This window comes from Notolepis coatsorum, assembly GCF_963971535.1.
Source record: "Notolepis coatsorum genome assembly, chromosome: 6".
NCBI classification, from domain to species: Eukaryota; Metazoa; Chordata; class Actinopteri; order Aulopiformes; family Paralepididae; genus Notolepis; species Notolepis coatsorum.
The window spans coordinates 5279298-5304297 of record NC_140170.1 but is presented as its reverse complement, the minus strand read 5'-3'; the positions used below and the strand labels follow the sequence as shown (position 1 = coordinate 5304297).

Sequence of the window (25000 nt, the reverse complement as noted above, 5' to 3'; positions counted from 1 at the left end):
AGGGTCGTTAAGCCCTATTAGGAATGCACTGATATATTGGGCAGACAATCATTATCGGCCAATTTGGACTTTAAAAAAAAACCTGACTGTCGTTCAACAATTGTAGATTTGGCCTTTTTGTTGTGTTTTTACTGGGAGCGTGTCACTTTGAACTTGCCAAGAGAACAGAAGAATAAGACCAACAATTACTTTTTGTCTGAAGAAGATTTACATTTCAGTTAGTTTCTCCTGTAATCCGCGTGGTTTTGTCTTGTTACAGGGACGATTTACATTTTTACATACATTTTTTTTTTTTAACAAATGTTTTTTATTTCCCCTTTTTTAACATGAAACTAGACAAACAATACAGTAACAGTAATAATCAATGATAAATCACAGGACAATAACAGAAATAATAATAACAATGACAGTCCAGTAATTAAATCAGAATGAATGTAGATTAAAAGACATAAAAATAATAAATACAATACATGTGCTCTTGCTCGCTCATTTGTACATTACATTTAGTCATTTAGCTGAACGCCTTTATCCAAAGTGACTTACAAGAACTGTACGACAAGTCAGCAGGAAGGGTGCAACTCTTTCAGCTGAGTAACAATGATCAAACAGTGCTGAAACTTGGGTGCTGCAGTATTGAGTGCATAGACATAAGACATATAGTAGGAGGTGTGCATGGTAGTATAGGACAGTAAGAAGGTTAGTGGTTGAAAATACTAAAAGTGTCTCAAAGACAAAAATTGTTGTCCCTGCTTTTGGAACAAAACAATATTTATCTGCCGATATGGGTAAAAGCAAACGACTGATGTTGTTATCAGCAAAAAAAATATAAAGATATTAGTGCATCCCTAAACATAGGATTGTGTATGAGTGGGAAATACACACACACTAAAGACACACACGCACACTAAAGACACACCACGTCACGAATGTTTTGCTGTGTGTAGACAGTGATGTAGTTTTAACGGGGGAACCACATGTTGAAATGTGTTACAGGCTCTCAGGAAAGTTCACCGAAGCAGAAACCAGAGACTCAAATCATGTCATGATTGAAAAAAAAAAAATTATATTGATGTGGAGGCGTTCAGTAATCATGTCCCTGGACGTCTCTTAGACCACAGGAATAACTTCGAACAAATGTTTTTTATTTTCCCTTTTTTAAACATGAAACAAGACAAACTGTACAGTAACAGTAATAATCAACGATAAATCACAAGACAATAACAGAAATAATAATAACAATAATGACAGTCCAGTAATGAAATCAGAATGAAAGTAGATTATAAGACATACAAATAATAAATACAATACATGGGCTCTTGCTCGCTCTTCCCCACAGGAATAACTTGAATTTGTTCTTGTCCCGTGTCCTCTACCCATAGGTGTAGATTTAGGGGGGGGGGGGGGTTGCAGGGGACATGTCCCCCTCAATATTGAGAAGAGGTACATTTGTCCCCCTAAAAAATATAGCTGATATGAAACCCTCCCCAAAAGAGGTAAAGTGAGGGGGTCAAAACATGTATATGTCCTTCTTACCTGTAACTATATATTAAGCAACAATTTCAGAGCCTCACTGCATTATATTCCATTATATTTGTGTCAGCGGGTACCTGAATGTCCCTTACATGAATAAAGACATTTCCACCATAAAGTGATGCAGAAAAGGCAGACATTGGTGCAGAAAAAGTGACGCTCTAAATATATAAAGTGCCCCCCCCCCCCCCCCCCCCCAATGTTGAAACCCACCCTGCACTCCCGCCTCTTCCAACATGTCTGCCACCCCCGCCTCTTCCAACATGTCTGCCGCCGCCTCTTCCAACATGTCTGCCGCCGCCCAGCGCTGACGACCTGCCTTGTGCTGCTCCCACCTCCACCATGGCCGACTGTTAGAGCTCCTTTTATTTATGCAATATCTGGCATTCCATGTCACCTGGGCTGTAGCATCGTGGTTTCAGTAAAGAGAATCACTGTTTGTAAATGTTTGTCGTGTGTTTGAATTTTTGGTCAACATCTGCCAGGCGATAATTATTCTGTAATTCTAGGTTTGGTATCCAACGATTCCAACCAGAGTGCAAATGTAAGAGTAAAGTGCAAGAGTGATATACAAGTAAGATATATAAATTAGTACGACTGAGTATAGTGATAATCGGATGTATGTACAGAGTTGTAGTATTAATATGTACAGTGATACAGGTATAAAGACACTGGTCGTCATAGTGTGATTCATATGCTAATAGAAGAGATGTGTTAAAACTGATGAAGAGAGAAACTTCCATTGTTATCATACTATCTGCAAGTACTGATTAATACTATCTGTAAGTACTGATTGGTCAGTTCAGTCTTAGTAGAGAGTACTTTGTTAGTCACTTAAGACATTTGTATTGTTTTTAATGAGTTTCTTCCTGATAAATAACCACATCTCCGGTAATCAATCCTTTGTATTGTCGGCAATACAATTTAAAAGATCTGTACATTCATTCGACTAAGCAATTAGTTGACGAAGTCCTATGACTATTAGTCAAACAAAAGGTGAATCAAGAATCAAGAGGTTTATTTGTCACATACATAACCAGGGCATACAGTGAAATGCGGGTGGTCATGCCTGCATCGATTGTGCAAAATACAATAATAAAAATAAGCATAGAAAAAAAAGAAATAGGTAAGACACAAGATGTGCATGATAAAAAAAAAAACATGCTAAGTTCCTGAGAAACTGGTTCCTATGTACACTACTATACAATATACAAGTGACCTTGTCCAAGGAAAGCAACAGTTGTGATTGGAGAATCAAGAAAGGAGGTTTGAGATAGGTCACGTCCTGTACAGGGTCCAGTCTGATTGAACCCAATTCTTTAAATATATGGTAAATGGCTGCATTTATATAGCGTTTTTACCCAAAGCGCTTTACAATTTGTTCCTCACATTTTACTCTTTCACACACCGACGGCGGAGGCGACCATGCAAGGTGCCAACCTGCTCATCAGGAGCAGTTAGGGGTTAAGTGTCTTGCTCAAGGACACGTCGACATTACCAGCCTGAGCCACTGTCGCCCCTAAAGCTGCACCAGCTCGGTTTGAGAACAAAGAAATTACCTCTACAATCACTAGTTACAAATGCTTGAATATTGTTTATCATTTCAACATAAATCCCCTTCTTTCCCTCAGCTGTCATCTCCCTGAACTCTACCACGATGACAGCCCCCCGCCCCCCCCCCCCCCCCCCCCCATTATAAACTCTGAACTCGGATCTCCATTGCCTACACACCCTAGGCTCTGTTATCCATACTGTACAAACTTTGAACTCTGTTGCCTGTTCAATTTATACCTACCTACTGCGTTCACTGTCTACAACTGTCCTACATTGTAATCATAGTAATCATAATGATCATAACTACCTACTTCATACTATAGTCATATAACTGTAGGATAGCATGTACAATAGTGCTGTATATACCGTATATATAAATGTACATATTTGTATTTACCGCATATATATATATATATATATATATCCACATCTGTCTGTACATACCTGCATATAGCCTTTTACCTGTATATCTACTACCATTGTGTCTTTATACCTGTATCACTGTACATATTAATACTACATCTACAATCTGTACATAGCCTACATCTGATTAGCACTATTACTCATTAGTACTAATTTATTTATTTTATACCCAGTTAATCTCCTGTACATTGTATATTGCTATTGCACTTTACTGTTACATTTGCACTCTGGTTGATGCCAAACCTCTTTTCATTGTACTGTACTTGTGCTGTATGATGACAATACATTAGAATCGAATCTAAAACAAATCCCCCGAATCGCCCTTTGAAACAAAGTGAACCAACGTTGCTCTCAGAGTGAGCTTCTTTGAAACAAAGTGAACCAACGTTGCTCTCAGAGTGAGCTTCTTTGAAACAAAGTGAATCAACGTTGCTCTCAGAGTGAGCTTCTTTGAAACAAAGTGAACCAACGTTGCTCTCAGAGTGAGCTTTGAAACAAAGTGAATCAACGTTGCTCTCAGAGTGAGCTTCTTTGAAACAAAGTGAATCAACGTTGCTCTCAGAGTGAGCTTCTTTGAAACAAAGTGAATCAACGTTGCTCTCAGAGTGAGCTTCTTTGAAACAAAGTGAATCAACGTTGCTCTCAGAGTGAGCTTCTTTGAAACAAAGTGAACCAACGTTGCTCTCAGTGAGCTTCTTTGAAACAAAGTGAACCAACGTTGCTCTCAGAGTGAGCTTCTTTGAAACAAAGTGAACCAACGTTGCTCTCAGAGTGAGCTTCTTTGAAACAAAGTGAACCAACGTTGCTCTCAGAGTGAGTTTCTTTGAAACAAAGTGAACCAACGTTGCTCTCAGAGTGAGCTTCTTTGAAACAAAGTGAACCAACGTTGCTCTCAGAGTGAGCTTCTTTGAAACAAAGTGAATCAACGTTGCTCTCAGAGTGAGCTTCTTTGAAACAAAGTGAATCAACGTTGCTCTCAGAGTGAGCTTTGAAACAAAGTGAATCAACGTTGCTCTCAGAGTGAGCTTCTTTGGAACAAAGTGAATCAACGTTGCTCTCAGAGTGAGCTTCTTTGAAACAAAGTGAATCAACATTGCTCTCAGAGTGAGCTTCTTTGAAACAAAGTGAATCAACGTTGCTCTCAGAGTGAGCTTCTTTGAAACAAAGTGAATCAACGTTGCTCTCAGAGTGAGCTTCTTTGAAACAAAGTGAATCAATGTTGCTCTCAGAGTGAGCTTCTTTGAAACAAAGTGAATCAACGTTGCTCTCAGAGTGAGCTTCTTTGAAACAAAGTGAACCAACGTTGCTCTCAGTGAGCTTCTTTGAAACAAAGTGAACCAACGTTGCTCTCAGAGTGAGCTTCTTTGAAACAAAGTGAACCAACGTTGCTCTCAGAGTGAGCTTCTTTGAAACAAAGTGAACCAACGTTGCTCTCAGAGTGAGCTTCTTTGAAACAAAGTGAACCAACGTTGCTCTCAGAGTGAGCTTCTTTGAAACAAAGTGAATCAACGTTGCTCTCAGAGTGAGCTTCTTTGAAACAAAGTGAATCAACGTTGCTCTCAGAGTGAGCTTTGAAACAAAGTGAATCAACGTTGCTCTCAGAGTGAGCTTCTTTGAAACAAAGTGAATCAACGTTGCTCTCAGAGTGAGCTTCTTTGAAACAAAGTGAATCAACATTGCTCTCAGAGTGAGCTTCTTTGAAACAAAGTGAATCAACGTTGCTCTCAGAGTGAGCTTCTTTGAAACAAAGTGAATCAACGTTGCTCTCAGAGTGAGCTTCTTTGAAACAAAGTGAATCAATGTTGCTCTCAGAGTGAGCTTCTTTGAAACAAAGTGAATCAACGTTGCTCTCAGAGTGAGCTTCTTTGAAACAAAGTGAATCAACGTTGCTCTCAGAGTGAGCTTCTTTGAAACAAAGTGAATCAACGTTGCTCTCAGAGTGAGCTTCTTTGTCTGCTAAAGGTTGTGGGCGGGTAGGAACACCGTAACCAAACCGATCATTCCTAGTTTCAAACAACGCGGGGGATCCAGTTTTTCCTCTTGTAACACTTAATAATGTATTCAATACTTTAACCCTTTCACTGCCACACGGCAAAGGGTTAACCCTTTCACTGCAACAATGACCATATGACCAGACAAGCTACGTCAGGCCATCTACTGGCACCTAAACCCAGAACAAATCTACTAACATCTTCTGTGACTTACAGAGCTATGGAACTCATTGCCAAGCTACTTCGCTGAAATAGAATCCAAAACCACTTTCAAGAACAAATTAAAATACCATCTACTAACGAGCATGCACTGAACCCTTATGGCATAGCGGTGAAAACCAATTAACTGTTAATTGTATTTATGTTAATGGCAGTGAGTGCTGCTCAGGAAGCATTATTTATTTGATTTTAATTATTTGATTTTAATACTTTATACTAATAGGTATCTTGTACAATATCATCCTTAACTGAGGATGAGATTGTTAATGATGTTGATAATGATGTAATTGATGTTGATAATGATGTAATGTATTGAATATTGTTGTAAGTGCCGGACCCCAGGAAGAATAGCTTTTGTCAAGTGCAAAAGCTAATGGGGATCCTAAATAAACATAAATACAGAGGGTTAACCCTTTCACTGCCACACGACAAAGGGTTAACCCTTTCACAACCACACTACAGGTTAACCCTTTCACTCGTGTGGTAGTGAAAGGTTAACCTGTAGTGTGGTAGTGAAAGGGTTAACGTGAAATGTATTAACAGTCTTCTACAGTGTATAAACACCTCCACAGACACAGGGTATGTGTCTACAGCCATAGTTCTCCTTCGTCCACACACTTTTAATAACGCTCTCAGGGTTCAGGGCATGTGTGTCTGCTGGGAGATTTGAAGTGTGATTTTGGCTACAAGCAGTCTTTGTATTCGTGCGTTCATGTGTGCCTTGGTGATGATGAGTCTCGGAGCTGTGTCCCGAGGAGAGGCATTTATAGACGTCTATAAAAAAAATAATATGATTCAAACACATTTCTGCCTTAGGTCACTTTTGGCTGACATGGTGTTCCTGTGGTCGTGCTTTCCTGTAGGGTTGAAGTCGAGAGGATCAGCCAGGCAGCTGCAGACACCTGCTAACTCCTCTTGTGTACTGTGTACTGACAGTATGTCCCAAATAAGTGATCTTGTGTACTGTGTACCAGTGTTAATTTTGTCTACGAAAATGATGACTAAATATATGGTTGTCAATGAAGCTTTTTCCCCTGACTAAATCTAGACTAAAACAAAAAAGACAAAATCAAGACGGGCGGGATCCACAAAGAATGGATTGCACGGTGCTAATTGCACCCTTACTTTATAATTCATTATGAATTGAAAATGGGGACCCTGATGTAAACAAGACGGAAGTCTTTCTCTGGTCTGCATCCCCTTTATTGAGCCGTACTGTATTTTTGTACCCATTCTGCAATCTGTTAATAAAGTTTTCAATCAATCAATCAATCACCGCACAGGTGATTAGCACTGTGCAATCCATTCTTTGTGGATCCCGCCCTAAACTGGCATTTGACACATGACTAAGACTAAAATTAAAATAGCTGACAAAATTAACACTGCTGTGTACTCACAGTATGTCGCAAGTGATCTTCTGGCTGTGACCCGTGCAAAGTCTGGGACATCTCAGCTGATCAACAATGAAATGGTGCCATTGAACAGACACAGAACATATTGATCATGGAAATTGTGCTGTTTGTCAAGCAATATGGAAATCTCATGGACATTTTTTGATCGGTAAGGATATGGAGGAACCCTGTATTAGGTCTATACTATTTCAGCCACTGAGTTAAGCTGTAGATACTATATCTGTACTTATCCCTTACCTACATTTACATTTATATTTAGTCATCTAGCGGGGTTCCCAAACTTTTCAGGCCAGGGCCCAGAAAATAAGGCGTCAGAGAGCCGCGGCCCAATGCACATCGTCAGGCTTTTTTTTTTCTTTTTTTTTGCCAGGCGACCGATTTTTTAAGCCAAATATCACTTCAATCCTATTAAGTTAGTTCAAGTTAGTTATTCATTTATATGTGCTATTTATGAGAGGGCTAACTTGTTGCAAAATAATAATGATAATAATAATAGCCTCATTAAAATACTATTGTTGCTTCGGTTGTTTTCAGCGTTTTATGTGCATAATCTGTTATTTAGTTTGAAATGTTCGTTGAAATAAGTAGATTTTTCGTTTTTGTTTATTTATTAAGTTAAAACCATATAGTCACATTTTAGAATACAATAGAATAGAATTTTAGAATACAACTAGAAACACTGTCCTGGCCTGCTTCTAAGTTCAGTGGCCTGACAATTTTTTTTTTTTTTTTTTTTAATCATCTCGCGGCCCACCCGTGGCTGCTCGCGGCCCACCTTTGGGTCGCGACCCCGACTTTGGGAACCACATTCTAGCTGATGCTTTTATCCAAAGTTCTGTATACGTCAAGTCATCAGGAAGGGCACAACTCTATCAGCTGAGTAACAATGTTCATCAAAGTGTTGAGTGCTACAGTGTAGGTTAGTATATTAGGACAAGTGCATGACAGTAAGGTTAGTTAGGGTTAGATTTTATTTTATTATTATAAATTTTTTTAGATAGTGGTTGAAGAAGTGCGTCTTTAGTCGACGGCTGCTCTCACTGGTTACACTGCTGGCCAGTATGACTTACTACCATAGTGTCTTTATACCTGTATCACTGTACATATTAATGCTACAACTCTGTACATACATCTGATTACCACTATTACTCAGTAGTACTAATTGTCTAATTTATATATTTTATACAGAGTTTGTTGCCACTTGACATTTAGTAATTTATCCAAAGCTACTTACAAATATACAGTAACTCCTCATCCTTTCCTCCCATCTCATAATGTATCCCATGATAATGAAGGTTCCACTAAACCAGAGAAGTCAAAAGCAACTCAAGCCACCTGAGACACCCAGTGATGTCCGGTGACAAAGTAATCACTCAGTCAATCACTAAGTACTCAGTAATGATTCAATCTCCAGATGAAACTGTGACAAACCAGGCAGTGTCTCGATTGATGAATGAGTCATTTATTATTCTGTCATTGTGTTCCTCATTGACATGATAAAGCACTCAGGCTCTCGTGTCCTGATGGGTCACTAGAGGTAGTACAAGATTCAAGATCCAAGAGATTTATTAGTCACATACATACACGAGACACGTAGTGAAATGAAGGTGGCCATGCCCGCCTTGATTGTGCAAAAAAAACAAAAAACAAATACAAATAATAATAGAATAAAATAGAATAGATAATAATAGACATGATAAAAGGTACTAAGATAAAATACAATACAATGCTAAGTGCATACAAAGTTAGTGCTCAAAGTTAATGTTTTGTTTTGTTACAGGCGATTTAGAGATAGAATGTTTCAAAACAACAAAGCCAAGGAAAGCTAAGACCCATTCCACTAGTACTTACTAACTAAATGACTAATGATTATTGCATAGTCTCATAGCAGCAGCGTTACATGTTACAGCCTGGTTCACACAGTGGTGTTAAGATACAGTAGGTGTTTCTCTAAGACCCTCATCTATCAAGATCAACAGAGCCAACCCCCCCTCCCTCTCACCTCCCTCTCCTCTCTCTCTAACCCCCCCTCCCTCTCTCACCCCCTCTCCTCTCTCTAACCCCCCCTCCCTCTCTCACCCCCTCTCTCTCCTCTCACCTCCCTCTCTCCTCTCTCTCACCCCCTCTCTCTCCTCTCTCGAACCCCCCCTCCCTCTCACCTCCCTCTCTCCTCTCTCTAACCCCCCCTCCCTCTCACCTCCCTCTCTCCTCTCTCTAACCCCCCTCCCTCTCTCCTCTCTCTAACCCCACCTCCCTCTCTCCTCTCTCTAACCCCCCTCCCTCTCTCCTCTCTCTAACCCCCCTCCCTCTCTCCTCTCTCACCTCCCTCCCTCTCTCCTCTCTCACCCCCCCTCCCTCTCTCACCTCCCTCTCTCCTCTCTCACCTCCCTCTCTCCTCTCTCACCCCCCTCCCTCTCTCCTCTCACCTCCCTTTCTCCTCTCTCACCTCCCTCTCTCCTCTCTCACCCCCCTCCCTCTCTCCTCTCTCACCTCCCTCTCTCCTCTCTCACCCCACCTCCCTTTCTCCTCTCTCACCTCACTCTCTCCTCTCTCACCCCCCTCCCTCTCTCCTCTCTCACCTCCCTCTCTCTTCTCTCACCCCCCCTCCCTCTCTCCTCTCACCTCCCTTTCTCCTCTCTCACCTCACTCTCTCCTCTCTCACCCCCCTCCCTCTCTCCTCTCTCACCTCCCTCTCTCTTCTCTCACCCCCCCTCCCTCTCTCCTCTCACCTCCCTTTCTCCTCTCTCACCTCCCTCTCTCCTCTCTCACCTCCCTCCCTCCTCTCTCACCCCCCTCCCTCTCTCACCTCCCTCTCTCCTCTCTCACCTCCCTCCCTCCTCTCTCACCCCCCCCCCCCCCATCCAGATCAGGTCTCTATGGTGATGGAGCTCCCAGTGACCCCCCCCCCCCCCCCCCCCCCCCCCTCCAGCTCAGGTCTCTATGGTGACGGAGCTCCCAGTGACCCTCACTCCGAACCATCCGTCCCAGTACTTGGCGTCCTGCCCTCCGTGTTCAAAGGAGATGAACCTCACGCCGGGGCCATAGTCCGAGAACGTGTGCTTCACCTGCAGGGCGGCGACAGAGGGGCGGAGACAGAGGGGCGGAGGCAGAGGGGCGGAGACAGAGGGGCGGAGACAGAGGGGCGGAGACAGAGGCGCGGAGACAGAGGGGCGGAGGCAGAGGGGCGGAGACAGAGGGGCGGATACGGAGGGGCGGAGACAGAGGGGCGGAGACAGAGGGGCGGAGGCAGAGGGGCGGAGACAGAGGGGCGGAGGCAGAGGGGCGGAGACAGAGGGGCGGAGACAGAGGGGCGGAGACAGAGGGGCGGAGGCAGAGGGGCGGAGACAGAGGGGCGGAGGCAGAGGGGCGGAGACAGAGGGGCGGAGGCAGAGGGGCGGAGACAGAGGGGCGGAGACAGAGGGGCGGAGGCAGAGGGGCGGAGGCAGAGGGGCGGAGCGTCAGTTATTTATTTGTAGGCACATTCAATACTGGAGCACAATGGACCTGAGCACAATGTAGAGGTCAAAATAGCACTGCTTGTGGAATGTGAGCTCTCTCTCTCCCTCTCTCCCTCTCTATCTCTCTCCCCCCCCTCTCTCTCTCTCCCTCTCTCTCTCTCTCTCTGAGGATATGAGGACTGTGTGTAACTAGGAGGGATATGAGGACTGTGTGTAACTAGGAGGGATATGAGGACTGTGTGTAACTAGGAGGGATCTGAGGACTGTGTGTAACTAGGAGGGATATGAGGACTGTGTGTAACTAGGAGGGATATGAGGACTGTGTGTAACTAGGAGGGATATGAGGACTGTGTGTAACTAGGAGGGATATGGGGACTGTGTGTAACTAGGAGAGATATGAGGACTGTGTGTAACTAGGGGGGAGATGAGGACTGTGTGTAACTAGGAGGGATATGAGGACTGTGTGTAACTAGGAGGGAGATGAGGACTGTGTGTAACTAGGAGGGATATGAGGACTGTGTGTAACTAGGAGGGATGTATTTGCAAATCTGGTATGTCATAAATGTATAGATGTAGCAGTACTGACTATCTGCATGTCATGTATGTCATATATGTCCTGATGAATTGAAAATGGGGGACCCTGATGTAAACAAGACGAAAGTCTTTCTCTGGTCTGCATCCCCTTAACAATTGTGTGTATTGAGCTGTACTGTATTGTACCCATTCTGCAATCTGTTAATAAAGTTTTCAATCAATCAATTCAATCACATACAGATAGACAGTACTGCTACATCTATACATTTATGACATACCAGATTTGCAAATACAGTACTGTTTGTGATACGAAAAGAGTCCAGAAAAAAGAGTATATACATTTGACGTAGAAACTGTACATTGGAGGTGGTTGGGTGGTGGGGGGGTTGGGTAGGAGGGGTGGGTGGGGGACACTGTACAACTGTACAAGCAAAACTGTACATTGGAATATTGACAAGACCATACTTGGTAATTTACTGTACATTGGAGGGGGTTGTGTTAGGACATTTACAGGGGCCAGTTTCGAATTGCAGTCTCCCGTAGGTGTTTTTTGAGAGTGTTTTTGAAAGTGGGTAGTGATTCACATTCCTTTACAGCTTTGGGTAGGGCGTTCCACATTGATGTGGCATAATTGCGAAACGTGTTTAGTCCCTTGTTTGAGCCGAATCTGGGTTTAACATGATTTGTGGAGCTCCCTCTGGTGTTGTGATCGTGGTATTCACTGACCTTTGGGAAGTATTTTGACATGTACATGGGTACCTTGGTCGTGTAGTGTATCTTGTAGACCAGGCCCATTGCAAGTTGCACTCTGTCGTCTACTCTAAGCCATCCTAGGTTGTCAAAGTGGGCAGGGGTGAGGTGGGTTCTAGGAGTAAGGTCAAGCAGTAGTCCACACACAAGCACACATGAACACACACACAACACGCACGCTGTGCACGCTCACACACTAGCAGCCACTTAACACTTGAACATGAGCGGGCACACACTCATGCCGCACACTTATGGCCAAAAGGAAAGGCCACTTTAAATTAGAATAACAGGAACAGTGTATTGCACTACCAAAGCTACCTAGCATGTCCTATATGCCCTGTAAATAACTATGTACAGATACCGAGATGTCACACCATGTTACCTGTTACCTGTTTATTGCACAATGTTGTTTTTTTATTGGATTCTATTATATGTTGTACCACTGTATTGCACATCGTTGCGGGCAAGACCACCCGCATTTCATTGTATACTTGTATGCCGTGACAATTAAAACTCTTGACTTGACTTGACTTGACTAGTCTGACCAGTTTGTTTTGAGATGTTTGTAATTTTGTTTTTAGCGCCTTTGAGGTGCTTTGGTACCATGAGGTGCAAGCATAGTCGTAGTACCCTTGAATGAGTGCTCCTGTCAGAGTCTTCAGGGTATTCTTGTTTGCCAGTGAGGAGAACCGGTACAAGAATCGAGTTCGTTGGTTGACTTTTTTTATTACATTGGATGCCATTTTGTCACAGGAAAGATTTGCCTCTAGGATGGAACCCATCCACACTGCCATCCCTCCTCCTGGTTCCTTACAAAACTAGCCCGGGCACCCGTGCTCTGGAACGCCTTGCCCTTGGATCTTAGGCTAGCAGAGTCAGTGTCCTCTTTTAACCTGTTCCACCCATGGAATATTTTCGCCTAAAATATATACCTAGGTAAATGGAATATTGCTCCACTTCTACAAGGTCCATTTGCATATTCTTGGTATCTAGGGACATCTACGGACCTCAGGGAATGTATTCACAGTGTCCGAAATATTGTGTCTATTACTAGGCTTGCTTAAATTGTGATGAAACAAAGGAGAATATTAATTATGATTTTTCTTTGCATCTTTGACAGTGAATAACACCATGATAATAATGACCAAACTTAAAAAACTGCCACTGATCTCGTTCAGTACCTGCTTGAGATCATGTGTACAAAATATCTAAGGAAATTAATAAAGGGAAGATGATTAAACAGAAGGTTCTGTAGATACAGTACTGAATTCTCCCATCCGGACCAATGCAATTTGAAATATTATTATAGAATATAGAATAGGAGGCTTATAAATTACCTTATTATAGCCAATTCGCACATTTATATATATATATATACATATATTATCTTTCAAATGCCCGAGTTCAATTTGGATTTAGTATCACCAGGCGTGCATAAGACCAGATAATGATATCTACTGTAATGTACTGTACTTTTTTATTTTCACCACAGTGCAACCATTTTGAAACTAATTTCAGATCTAATTGTTGCTACATGCTAACAATAGGGAGGAGAAACTAACTGCGTTTCAATATTTGTCAAAAACGTTACCTTTTGTGGCTTATTATGCTGAATAATAACAGTTATTGATATAATCCATTCAGAACGCTGAACTTTGAACCCCCATAGTATCTGCCTGGAAGTGTAGTTCGGAAAGATTCCAACGCTGATCAACAGCTATGCATGCCCTCTTCAGAATGGCCGCAAAAAGACTACAATTCCCATGGTTCAAAATTTCCAAAATGGTCGCCGTCTAGCAATAGACTTCAGCAAATCGAAAACTTAAAACTATCTAATGGCACTTTTAACCTATTGCTAAACTAACGTATTGATGATAATACACATTCTACATGCTTTTGTGACATGTTAGTGATGTTAATACTTGAAAACGTTTGATTTTAAAATCACAACTTTTTTGCATCACTTTGAAAAATATTGATTTATGACCAGATGCCATTTTGGGACCGGATCCGGTCCTGTCGGGTGGAACAATAAATGTTTTTCCTAAGGTTATGGGTTTAGGTCAGCTCTGATTACTGTTTTATCAATCTGCCTACAAATCCTGTTTGAAATGTTTTCTTGTCTCTTTTTCTCTTGTTTTATTTTCTATTTAATTTGTTCACCTTTGCTGATGTTTGCTGTTTTTAACATGTCTGTAAAGCACATTTAACTTTGTTTGGAAAAGTGCTATACAAAACAAATGCAGTCATTCATTCAAGGTAGTAGGAGGAACACCAAAACCAGACTTTTGTAGATACCCTGCAGATACCCTGGAAAATGCATAAGTCTGTGTCTTAATATTGTCCTTGGCAATAAATCCCTCCTGCTCTGGAGCCTTGACAGGGTTTGTAGTAGGGATGGGACTTTCTAGCAAAAGTGCTATTCGAAAATTCGTGTTTCATAATATCGAATATTCCAAAAAAATTATATAAAAAAAGAATTATATAATTTTTTTAATAATTTTTTTTTTATCAGCTGACCGACAATAAATCAAAATGACACCATTCACCATCGTAGCCTATAATAACAGCATTGCATTGGCCTATCAACCGGCTTTAATAAACAAACAGAAACAGTAGGATGTGCATCTTTTTGATCAATTAGGCTATGAAAATTAGGCTGCCTCTAAATATAAAAAGGAATTAAATAAGAATGTTTGCTTCTAAAAAAAAAAGAAGATTATATATATAAAAATATATATATTATAAATTATTATTATTGATTACTGATCAAACAGAGACGTTTCCACCACTGATGGATTCAGTTCCTGCTCCTCCAGATAACATCCAGGGACCCGCTGACGCAAATACAATATCTCTCTCAGGCGTTCTGGATGACTTCTCCTGTATTATTATATATATAGTTACAGGTAGAAGGCCATATAAATGTTTTGACCCCCTTATTCACCCTTATATATCTCTCTCTCTCTCTTTCTCTCTCTCACCCCCCCCGCTCTATCTCTCCCCCCCCCGCTCTCTCTCTCTCCCCCCTCTCTCTTCCCCCCCCCCCCCCCCTGCTCTCTCTCATTACCTTTAATTCGTAAGCTTAGCATTGTAATGTATTTTATCTTAGTACCTTTTATCAGCATCATTATTTTTTTGCACAAGCAAGGCGGGCATGGCCACCTTCATTTCACTACATGTCTCGTGTATGTATGTGTAGACACCTGAATATGTCTAACAATAATTCAATGTGTCTAACTCTAATTCCTTGTACTCTACTGTGTTCATGATAACGTTGTGTAACTCGCTGACCCGTCTTGATTCTCCATATCCTAATATTGACATTTAGTAGTGGGACATGGCACTGGACTGCCGCCAGGGGGAGCTGGTGCGACGTTGGGCTGGTGACGGCAGGTGAGGAAGAGGCTGGCGGAAGGAGGGGCTCAGACAACGAGATGTTGTCTTCGTCGTTTTCCATTGAAGCAAGCAGACGTGTGGAGCAGGAGCTCCCGATACTAAAGACACGCGAAATACGACTCCCGCCACGGTGCGGGATAGTAACGTCGTATGCGACAGTTTAGCTTCCCAGTATAGTGCTTAGGGTACGTTTGAACCAAGAAGAAGACGTTCTACTGCCGGAGTGTGCTGTGGATATTGCACGCGCTGCGTTTAGTAAAGTATAGGCGGAAGGCTAGGGGGTCGCACTGACCCAAAGCTTAGCTTCAAGTATAGGCCTAGTAGCACAGTTAGCTCGCGCGTCGACCCACCATCTCCCAGCCCCACAGCGGACATCGCAACAGACGTCGCCGGAACGCACCCGCCTCCAGCATTCTCCTAGCCGACAGCCAGTCCAGCTTTCGCCTGCCTAAACGTCAGCCCAGCCAGCCCCTTACTATCACAGGTGACAACCACGGGACCGTTCGACGGCCATCTCGCGGCACGGACATTCATTGCGGGAGCAGGCCAGCACTTGGTTGGTACACTTAGCCAGGTACTATTAGCGCTCCGAGCGCTGGAACTTTATCGGCGAACATTCTCCTTTTCGAGAGCGTGCCCTCTAAGGGCGAAGAGAATAGATACATTGAACTGGCACGTGCACCAGTGACTAGGGGCGCCCCGACGTTTGTTGTTTTGTGTAATGCCGGCTTAGATAGGCTTTTTGTTTCAACTGTGGGCCCACTGTATTTTCTGGTTACATGTGTTGTGTGGTTAAGTTGTGCAGACCGCACGTGTGTATAATAATAATCATTCCCATTGAGTAGCTCGCGGAGCTCGCCAGTACCCTCTCTCTCTCTCCCTGCGGACGAGTGAAAAGTATATTAACCCTTCTATACGTGTAAGATCTAAGTGCCATGCATTGTGCCTTGTAGGGCTGTCCCCGACTAAGGATTTGGATGGTCGACTAGGATTGGCCAGAATTTGCTGTTAGTCGACTATTGGTCGGCTTAAAAAAAAAGTATGTTAATTTAAAACATTTATTTTTATTTTTATTTATTTTTTATCATTCCATTTGGGCTGTGGGGGGTGCTTAATGTCTGAAGGAGTCGACTGAAGGCTTCTTGTCCTCTGCAAAAGCATGCAATTGGTCCACTGATGGATACATCTTGAGATTTATCTAGTCTAGTGTGTTCATTAGATGGGTGAAATCCTCTTTCAGTGCCTCTGTGCCTGTTTTCGTAGGCAGTTAGCCTCTGGTATGTGCGCCATTATCGTTAGCCACGCTTCTAGGCCTCTTTTCTTTTGGAAAAAATTATTAAAAAAAATTTAAATAATAATAATAATATATATATATATATATATTTTTTTTTATTCGACTAAGAGGTTGGCCAGTCGACTACGGCTCCTTTCGACCGATTAGTCGACTAATCGATTAATAGGGGTCAGCCCTAGTGCCTTGTATTGATTGCATGCTAACTTATATAAAAGGAGAGGCGTACAAATGGGATCACTGTGCGTGTCCATTAATGTGCATTATTGTTTAAACCCCTTCCTTTCGATTAATGTACATTACTGCTTAACCCCTTCTTATCCACGGCCTATGTATCATTGGGGCAGGTGTTCTGGACAGGTCTCCGTTCGTCAACAAGGAAAGGTACTACTTTGGGGAGAAATTATATCATCTATCACTACTGCCACCGGGTGTGGGAGGGAGTCGGAAGTATTAGGGGAAGTGTGGGTGTTTGGGGAATTACTGTAAGTCGCCCTGGAGGGCAAGAAGGACCAGCGCAGCACCCCTAGGTTAGTAAACCCTAGGCCCCATCCGCTCCCTCTGCTAAATCCCAATTCTAATACCCCTACACTACAGTCGGGGGCTCAGCCGGACCCAGATCTGCTGTGTTCCCACTACCTGGTGACAGTGTACATCTACTCTCATAAAGTAGGGATAATCCACCCTTCTACATATGTGACTAATAAATCCCCCCCCCCCCCCCCCCCCCTCCCCTACCTGTGTCCAGGAGCAGTCGTCACAGTCTGGGTCCAGTGTGACCTGGTCAGGTTTGAACTCCTGCAGCAGCTCCTGGTTCTCGTCCAGCAAACACACGGTGAGCTGGTAGGAGCAGCCACAGTCCTTCCTCCCGCTGTACCTGTGGAGCAGAGAGGTGTGTTAGTCTGTTACACTACTGTACTGTACTGTTACACTCTCTCTGTTAGACTGTTAGACTACTGTACTGTACTGTTACACTCTCTCTGTTAGACTGTTAGACTACTGTACTGTACCTGTGGAGCAGAGAGGTCTGTTAGACTGTTACACTACTGTACTGTACTGTACTGTACCTGAGGACCAGAGAGGACTGTTAGACTGTTACACTACTTTACTGTACTGTACTGTACTGTACTGTATTGTACCTGTGGACCAGAGAGGACTGTTAGACTGTTACACTACTGTACTGTACTGTACTGTATTGTACCTGTGGAGCAGAGAGGTCTGTTAGACTGTTACACTACTGTACTGTACTGTACTGTATTGTACCTGTGGAGCAGAGAGGTCTGTTAGACTGTTACACTACTGTACTGTACTGTTACACTCTCTCTGTTAGACTCTCTCTGTTAGACTCTCTCTGTTAGACTCTCTCTGTTAGACTCTCTCTGTTAGACTGTTAGACTCTCTCTCTGTTAGACTCTCTCTGTTAGACTCTCTCTGTTAGACTCTCTCTGTTAGACTCTCTCTGTTAGACTGTTAGACTCTCTCTGTTAGACTCTCTCTGTTAGACTGTTAGACTCTCTCTCTGTTAGACTCTCTCTGTTAGACTCTCTCTGTTAGACTCTCTCTGTTAGACTCTCTCTGTTAGACTGTTAGACTCTGTCTGTCTGTCTGTCTGTCTGTCTGTCTGTCTGTCTGCCTGCCTGCCTGCCTGCCTGCCTGTCTGTCTGTCTGTCTGTCTGTCTGTCTGTCTGTCTGTCTGTCTGCCTGCCTGCCTGCCTGCCTGCCTGCCTGTCTGTCTGTCTGTCTGCCTGTCTGTCTGTCTGTCTGTCTGTCTGTCTGCCTGCCTGTCTGTCTGTCTGTCTGTCTGCCTGCCTGCCTGCCTGTCTGTCTGTCTGTCTGTCTGTCTGTCTGTCTGTCTGTCTGTCTGTCTGTCTGTCCCTCACCAGTCCTCCACATTGACAGCAGGTTGAGCGTCCAGGTCCTCAGAGGAGAAGCCTTCTGCCAGCAGGTCAATCACCTGTCTCTTCAGACACAGCCTAGAAAGAGAGAGACAAACCTGATGATGGACGTACACATGGAGGACACTGAAGTCACAGTTTATGGTTTAATTCATAAGTTGAAAGGCAGTGGAGGCCAGCTGATTCAAACAAATCAGACCAGTATCTGATTTAGGACCACATTATGAAAGTAGCCCAAATAAAAATTTAAAAGATCAGATTCCATGTGGTTTGTGCTGCTCACACTGTTGTGAAAAATAAAACAGACCTGAGTCACATTATGAGCAAAGAAATCAGATTTGGGCCACATTTGCCTGCAATGTGAACGTAGCCTCAGTCTCTATCACTCATCGGTCATCAGTAACTCACTCACTCAATCTGCCCCCGGTGGTGACTCACGGGAAATGCACTTTGTATCTATGACACTGTCCTTGTTTTGACCTTGACTGCTTCATCTGTAAGGCTGCTTCCTCAGAAACAGGAGTTACAGGTAAAGGTCAAAGTTCATTAGTTTATATATACAAACAGCTTGCAGTTTTAAGTTAACTATATGAACCACTAATGCAATAGTGCAGCAAGGTAGGATGTGCAATTGAGTAAATCATGCAACATATTTGAATAATAAAGATGATAGATATAAATGAGTATGACTTATAAGGGTACATAGAATCTTGAGTGAGTAATAGTTAATACTATGCTAACTACTATAGCTAACTAGCGAGCTATATGACAATAGTATATAACCACAAGTCATATTGTAAGTGGTCTACAAATCTGATCCTGGAGATATTACATTTTGATATTACATGTTATTACATTAAAATGTTATTACATTTCAAAGTCCTTCTAAAGGAAAGGGTTATTACATTTCCCGGTGGTGTTACATTTAGATTAGATATATGGTGTCTAGATTACTTGTAATTTACATAAAATGAACACCTGTTAAGATTTTTACATCAATTGTTATGGCTTTATTGTTTTAAAATCCCAATAATGTTGTGGGTGAATCAGGCCAGTGGACACTGGGTGAGTAATAAAAACAACCCCACAAGGGTTCATTTAGCCCTAAGTAGAAAACACAACATTTTATCAATTGATCGCGTGTCTTGATGAAAATACATTTGACTAAATGCAACTAGCAGTAGCAGGTGTCATAATACATGTAGTTAGAGTAAAAAGTAGGATGATTCCTTTTGAAATGCAGTAAAAGGGGAGAAACTCAAGTAGGGCAAAGTATAAATACTTCCAAATTGTACATAAGTACACTGCCCTGCAGTAACGACGCACAGTGAAACTGAGAAGAAAAAGTTCTTTGACTATCCAGTGAGTTTGTAGTTACTGCAGTTCTTTATACCCTTTTCTCTAAAAACAGAGCAAGACTGAACCCTGAAACTTTGTCACACGATCAAACAGAAGTCAAATGTCTCTTATAAACTACATTTTGAAAAAGAAAAGTAGTTATAACTGCGGTTAGTTCTGCAGGGCAGTACAACAGTACTTGAGTAAAAGTACTTGTACTTTATCGGAATTATCGGACGGTGAAGCTCTGTATCCCCCCTCCCCTCATGCTGCTTTTTTGACACCTGAATTTCCCCAAGGGGATTATTAATAAAGGATCATCTTATCTTACTTATATTCCCACACTCACTCAAAGGATGTGGAGAAAAACTTGGTGACTCCTTCGTTGCAGAAGTCGTGGCCACAGTCTCCTGGTAGATCCTCCGCCTGCCACTGGCTCCCGCCGTTCTCGGTGAGCTCCCAGAACTCCATCTGCTCTGGGACACCAAGCGCAGCCTCATGTCACGTCAAGTGCACGTCCTGCAGCGTTCTAGGGCTGACCCCTATTAGTCGACTAATCGGTCGAAAGGAGCCTTAGTCGACTAGCCAACCTCTTAGTCGAATACAAAAAAAAATTATAATATATATATTTTTTTATCATTCTTTCCAAAAGAAAAGAGGCCTAGAAGCGTGGCTAACACTAATGGCACGCATACCAGAGGCTAACTGCCTACGAAAACAGGCACAGAGGCACTGAAAGAGGATTTCACCCATCTAATGAACACACTAGACTAGACAAATATCAAGATGTATCCATCAGTGGACCAATTGCATGCTTTTGCAGAGGACAAGAAGCCTTCAGTCGACTCCTTCAGACATTAAGCACCCCCACAGCCCAAATGGAATGATACAAAAAAAAATTTAAAAATTAAAAACAAAAGACAAATTAAAAAATATTATACTTTTTTTTTGTCGAGCAATAGTCGACTAACGGCAAATGTTGGCCAATCATAGTCGACCATCCAAATCCTTAGTCGGGGACAGCCCTACAGCGTTGAAAACCCCACATCGCTGCACTGCTCTCACACTGTCTCTACAGTACACACACGAGACATGTAGTGAAATGAAGGTGGCCATGCCCGCCTTGATTGTGCAAAAAAAATACAAATAATAATAGAATAAAATAGAATAGATAATAAAATAGACATGATAAAAAGTACTAAGATAAAATACAATACAATGCTAAGCTTACGAATGAAAGGTAATGAGTCCTATATATACACTACTATACAATATACTATACAATATACAGTTATACTATATATAACTATACTATACTAGCTATTAGGGATGCTCGATATTGGCTTTTTTACCGATACCAATATACCGATATTGTCCAACTCTTAATTTCCGATACCGATATCAACCGATACCGATATATGCAGGGTTTCCCCTGCCAAAAAACTGAATAATTTCAGGTAATTAACATTACATATCTCTTGTCGTGTAATTAACACAACATTATGCATACTTTCACAATAAATAAAATAATAATTTGTTCTTACTTGCTTGCCTGGGTAAATAAAGGTTAAATAAATGAAAAAATATATTTTCCGATATCAAATTTTTATGCCAATATCGGCCGATAATATCGGACATCCCTACTAGCTATACTAACTATACTATACAAAAACATAGTTCCTTTAGTACTTTAGTACTTTAGTACTGGTCTCGTGTTAGTAGTACTGGTCTCATGTTAGTAGTACTTGCATTACATTTCTCTGTGTTATAAACCATGTAATTCCAAGCTCACAACATGCAAGGGAATGATCTTTCTAGCCTATATATAACTATACTATACTAGCTATTAGGGATGCTCGATATTGGCTTTTTTACCGATACCAATATACCGATATTGTCCAACTCTTAATTTCCGATACCGATATCAACCGATACCGATATATGCAGGGTTTCCCCTGCCAAAAAACTGAATAATTTCAGGTAATTAACATTACATATCTCTTGTCGTGTAATTAACACAACATTATGCATACTTTCACAATAAATAAAATAATAATTTGTTCTTACTTGCTTGCCTGGGTAAATAAAGGTTAAATAAATGAAAAAATATATTTTCCGATATCAAATTTTTATGCCAATATCGGCCGATAATATCGGACATCCCTACTAGCTATACTAACTATACTATACAAAAACATAGTTCCTTTAGTACTTTAGTACTTTAGTACTGGTCTCGTGTTAGTAGTACTGGTCTCATGTTAGTAGTACTTGCATTACATTTCTCTGTGTTATAAACCATGTAATTCCAAGCTCACAACATGCAAGGGAATGATCTTTCTAGCCTCTGAAACAACAACAACAACAACAACAACAACAACAACAACAACAACAACAACAACAACAACAAGCTTCAAGAAGCTTCTATCCCCAGGCCATCAGGATGCTAAATGAACAATAACACTATGAACAATAACACTATGTAACACAAACCATCAAATGCACTCACAGCACACACATCCACACACACTCACTTTAAACAAACAACTCACTGCAGCACCCACTTTACCCACTTTAGACACTCAACACACTTTATATTTATTGCTAAAGAATTTGCACTACAACTACGGCCTCTTCAACATGCTCCCCCACGGCAGGCGGCTACGGCTGCCCAAGACATTAAAGTCCCGCCATAGACTCAGCTTCTTCCCCCAGCAGCTCGCCTGGTAAATGAGTCAGGTGTCCCCCTGCTCCCCCCCCCCCCCCCCCCCCTCTATGGCGAGCTGCTAGGGCTGGACTTTTGGACTTTGTGCTGCACTGTATCCATGCCCCCTACCACTGCACTTTACTGTCTTATTGTTGTCTCACTGTTCTGTCCTGTTTTGCAATTTATTTATCATTATTATTATTACTATGTTGTTCCTATTTGTGAAAAAAATCATGCACTGAAATGTCAAATCACGTTCCATTTGTACCTGTACAATATGGTGAATAAAGTAATCTGAATCTGAACTCATACCTCATTACACCTTACTGTAAATTGCACCTAAATTGTACCTCATCCCATTTCTGCATTGTACTGTATATTGTATTGTAACTCAGTTACTTTTCTACTCTGCATTGAATATTGTTTAAATATATGTATATTGAACACTTTTGTCTACGTACTTGACTTCTATTTTATACTTATTATACTTATTTTATACTTATCTATTTTTATCTAGAGCACAATCTCTGGAGCAAAACAGAAAGAAGCATTTTATATAAAAGTATTCTGTATTTTTGTATGACAACTAATAAAGAAACTTGAAACTTGAACAACAACAACAACAACAACAACAACAACAACAACAACAACACCAACACTTCTTACCCTCCCCATGAGGGTTCTTCAGCAGGTTCCTGGCCATGGTCTGGTGTGGTCTGGTCTGGTCTGGTCTGGTCTGGTCTGGTCTGGTCTGGTCCTGGTCTGGTCTGGTCTGGTCCTGGTCTGGTCCTGTCAGGGCGGCTCCTGCGCAGCAAGTGACACATAAACTGAGATCAGCTCTTCCCCAGCTTCCATTAGGCTCCGCCCAGCGGGGGGGGGGGGGGGGGTTGTGATCTCACCCACCCCCTTCGTCCAGACATTGTTCCATTCTGCGTCTCATCCTCTTGTCCAGTGGCACGCAGCCATATTTCAGACACAGATGGGCATGCACACACACACACACACACACACACACACACACACACACACACACACACACACACACACACACACACACAAAGACACACACGAAGACACAAAGACACACACAATGACACACACACACACACACACACACACACACACACACACACACACACACACACACACACACACAGTGAATGTAGGCCATAGCTTTGGACCAGTTGCCTGGATACCTATTTAGAAGACCTGCTGGCTCTGGGTCGTCTCAGACTATCACTAGTCGTTCAACTGTAAACACGACACAGTTCAGGGGCGAATAGGGACAACAAGCGGAATACCGTCATTGAGTGCATCACTCTGTATTCTGAGACATGTTGTATGTGTAATAAGGCTTATGTTGTATGTGTACTAAGTCTTATGTTGTATACGTACTAAGTCTTATGTTGTATGTGTACTAAGTCTTATGTTGTATGTGTAATAAGTCTTATGTTGTATGTGTACTAAGTCTTATGTTGTATGTGTACTAAGTCTTATGTTGTATGTGTACTAAGTCTTATGTTGTATGTGTACTAAGTCTTATGTTGTATGTGTACTAAGTCTTATGTTGTATGTGTACTAAGTCTTATGTTGTATGTGTACTAAGTCTTATGTTGTATGTGTACTAAGTCTTATGTTGTATGTGTACTAAGTTTTATGTTGTATGTGTACTAAGTTTTATGTTATATGTGTACTAAGTCTTATGTTGTATGTGTACTAAGTTTTATGTTATATGTGTACTAAGTTTTATGTTATATTTGTACTAAGTCATATGTTATATGTGTACTCGATTTTGGCCTTGTTTCCTAAAGCTGCATCATAGTGTAACACAGAGCATCATAGTGTAACATAGATCATCATAGTGTAACATAGATCATCATAGTGTAACATAGATCATCATAGTGTAACATAGAGCATCATAGTGTAACATAGATCATCATAGTGTAACATAGATCATCATAGTGTAACATAGAGCATCATAGTGTAACACAGAGCATCATAGTGTAACATAGATCATCATAGTGTAACATAGATCATCATAGTGTAACAACATAGAGCATCATAGTGTAACATAGAGCATCATAGTGTAACAACATAGAGCATCATAGTGTAACAACATAGAGCATCATAGTGTAACATAGAGCATCATAGTGTAACAACATAGAGCATCATAGTGTAACATAGATCATCATAGTGTAACAACATAGAGCATCATAGTGTAACAACATAGAGCATCATAGTGTAACAACATAGAGCATCATAGTGTAACAACATAGAGCATCATAGTGTAACATAGAGCATCATAGTGTAACATAGAGCATCATAGTGTAACATAGAGCATCATAGTGTAACATAGAGCATCATAGTGTAACAACATAGAGCATCATAGTGTAACATAGAGCATCATAGTGTAACAACATAGAGCATCATAGTGTAACATAGAGCATCATAGTGTAACATAGAGCATCATAGTGTAACAACATAGAGCATCATAGTGTAACA

At 41.7% G+C, this 25000-nt stretch overlaps 2 protein-coding genes across 2 annotated transcripts in view; one reads left to right on the top strand and one right to left on the bottom strand.

The window, feature by feature from the left end:
* Positions 1–1967, top strand: part of svbp (small vasohibin binding protein) — a 7579-nt gene extending 5612 nt beyond the window's left edge. The window contains exon 3 of the mRNA XM_084316303.1: positions 1–1967. This exon is cut by the window's left edge and continues 523 nt beyond it. The gene's annotated coding sequence lies outside the window, so the exon portion shown is untranslated.
* Positions 1968–10059: 8092 nt separating this feature from the next.
* The window catches only part of fbxo2 (F-box protein 2), a gene marked incomplete at its 3' end in the record, with an annotated part of 17547 nt that continues 2606 nt past the window's right edge, over positions 10060–25000 (bottom strand). Inside the window, exons 2-6 of the mRNA XM_084317111.1 lie at positions 23165–23302; positions 20144–20270; positions 18442–18534; positions 17300–17438; positions 10060–10194 (exon numbers count right to left, since the gene is read on the bottom strand). Of these exons, the coding sequence (XP_084173237.1) occupies positions 10060–10194; positions 17300–17438; positions 18442–18534; positions 20144–20270; positions 23165–23201 (531 nt within the window). The 5' untranslated portion in view covers positions 23202–23302. The remainder of the gene's footprint in view (positions 10195–17299; positions 17439–18441; positions 18535–20143; positions 20271–23164; positions 23303–25000) is intronic.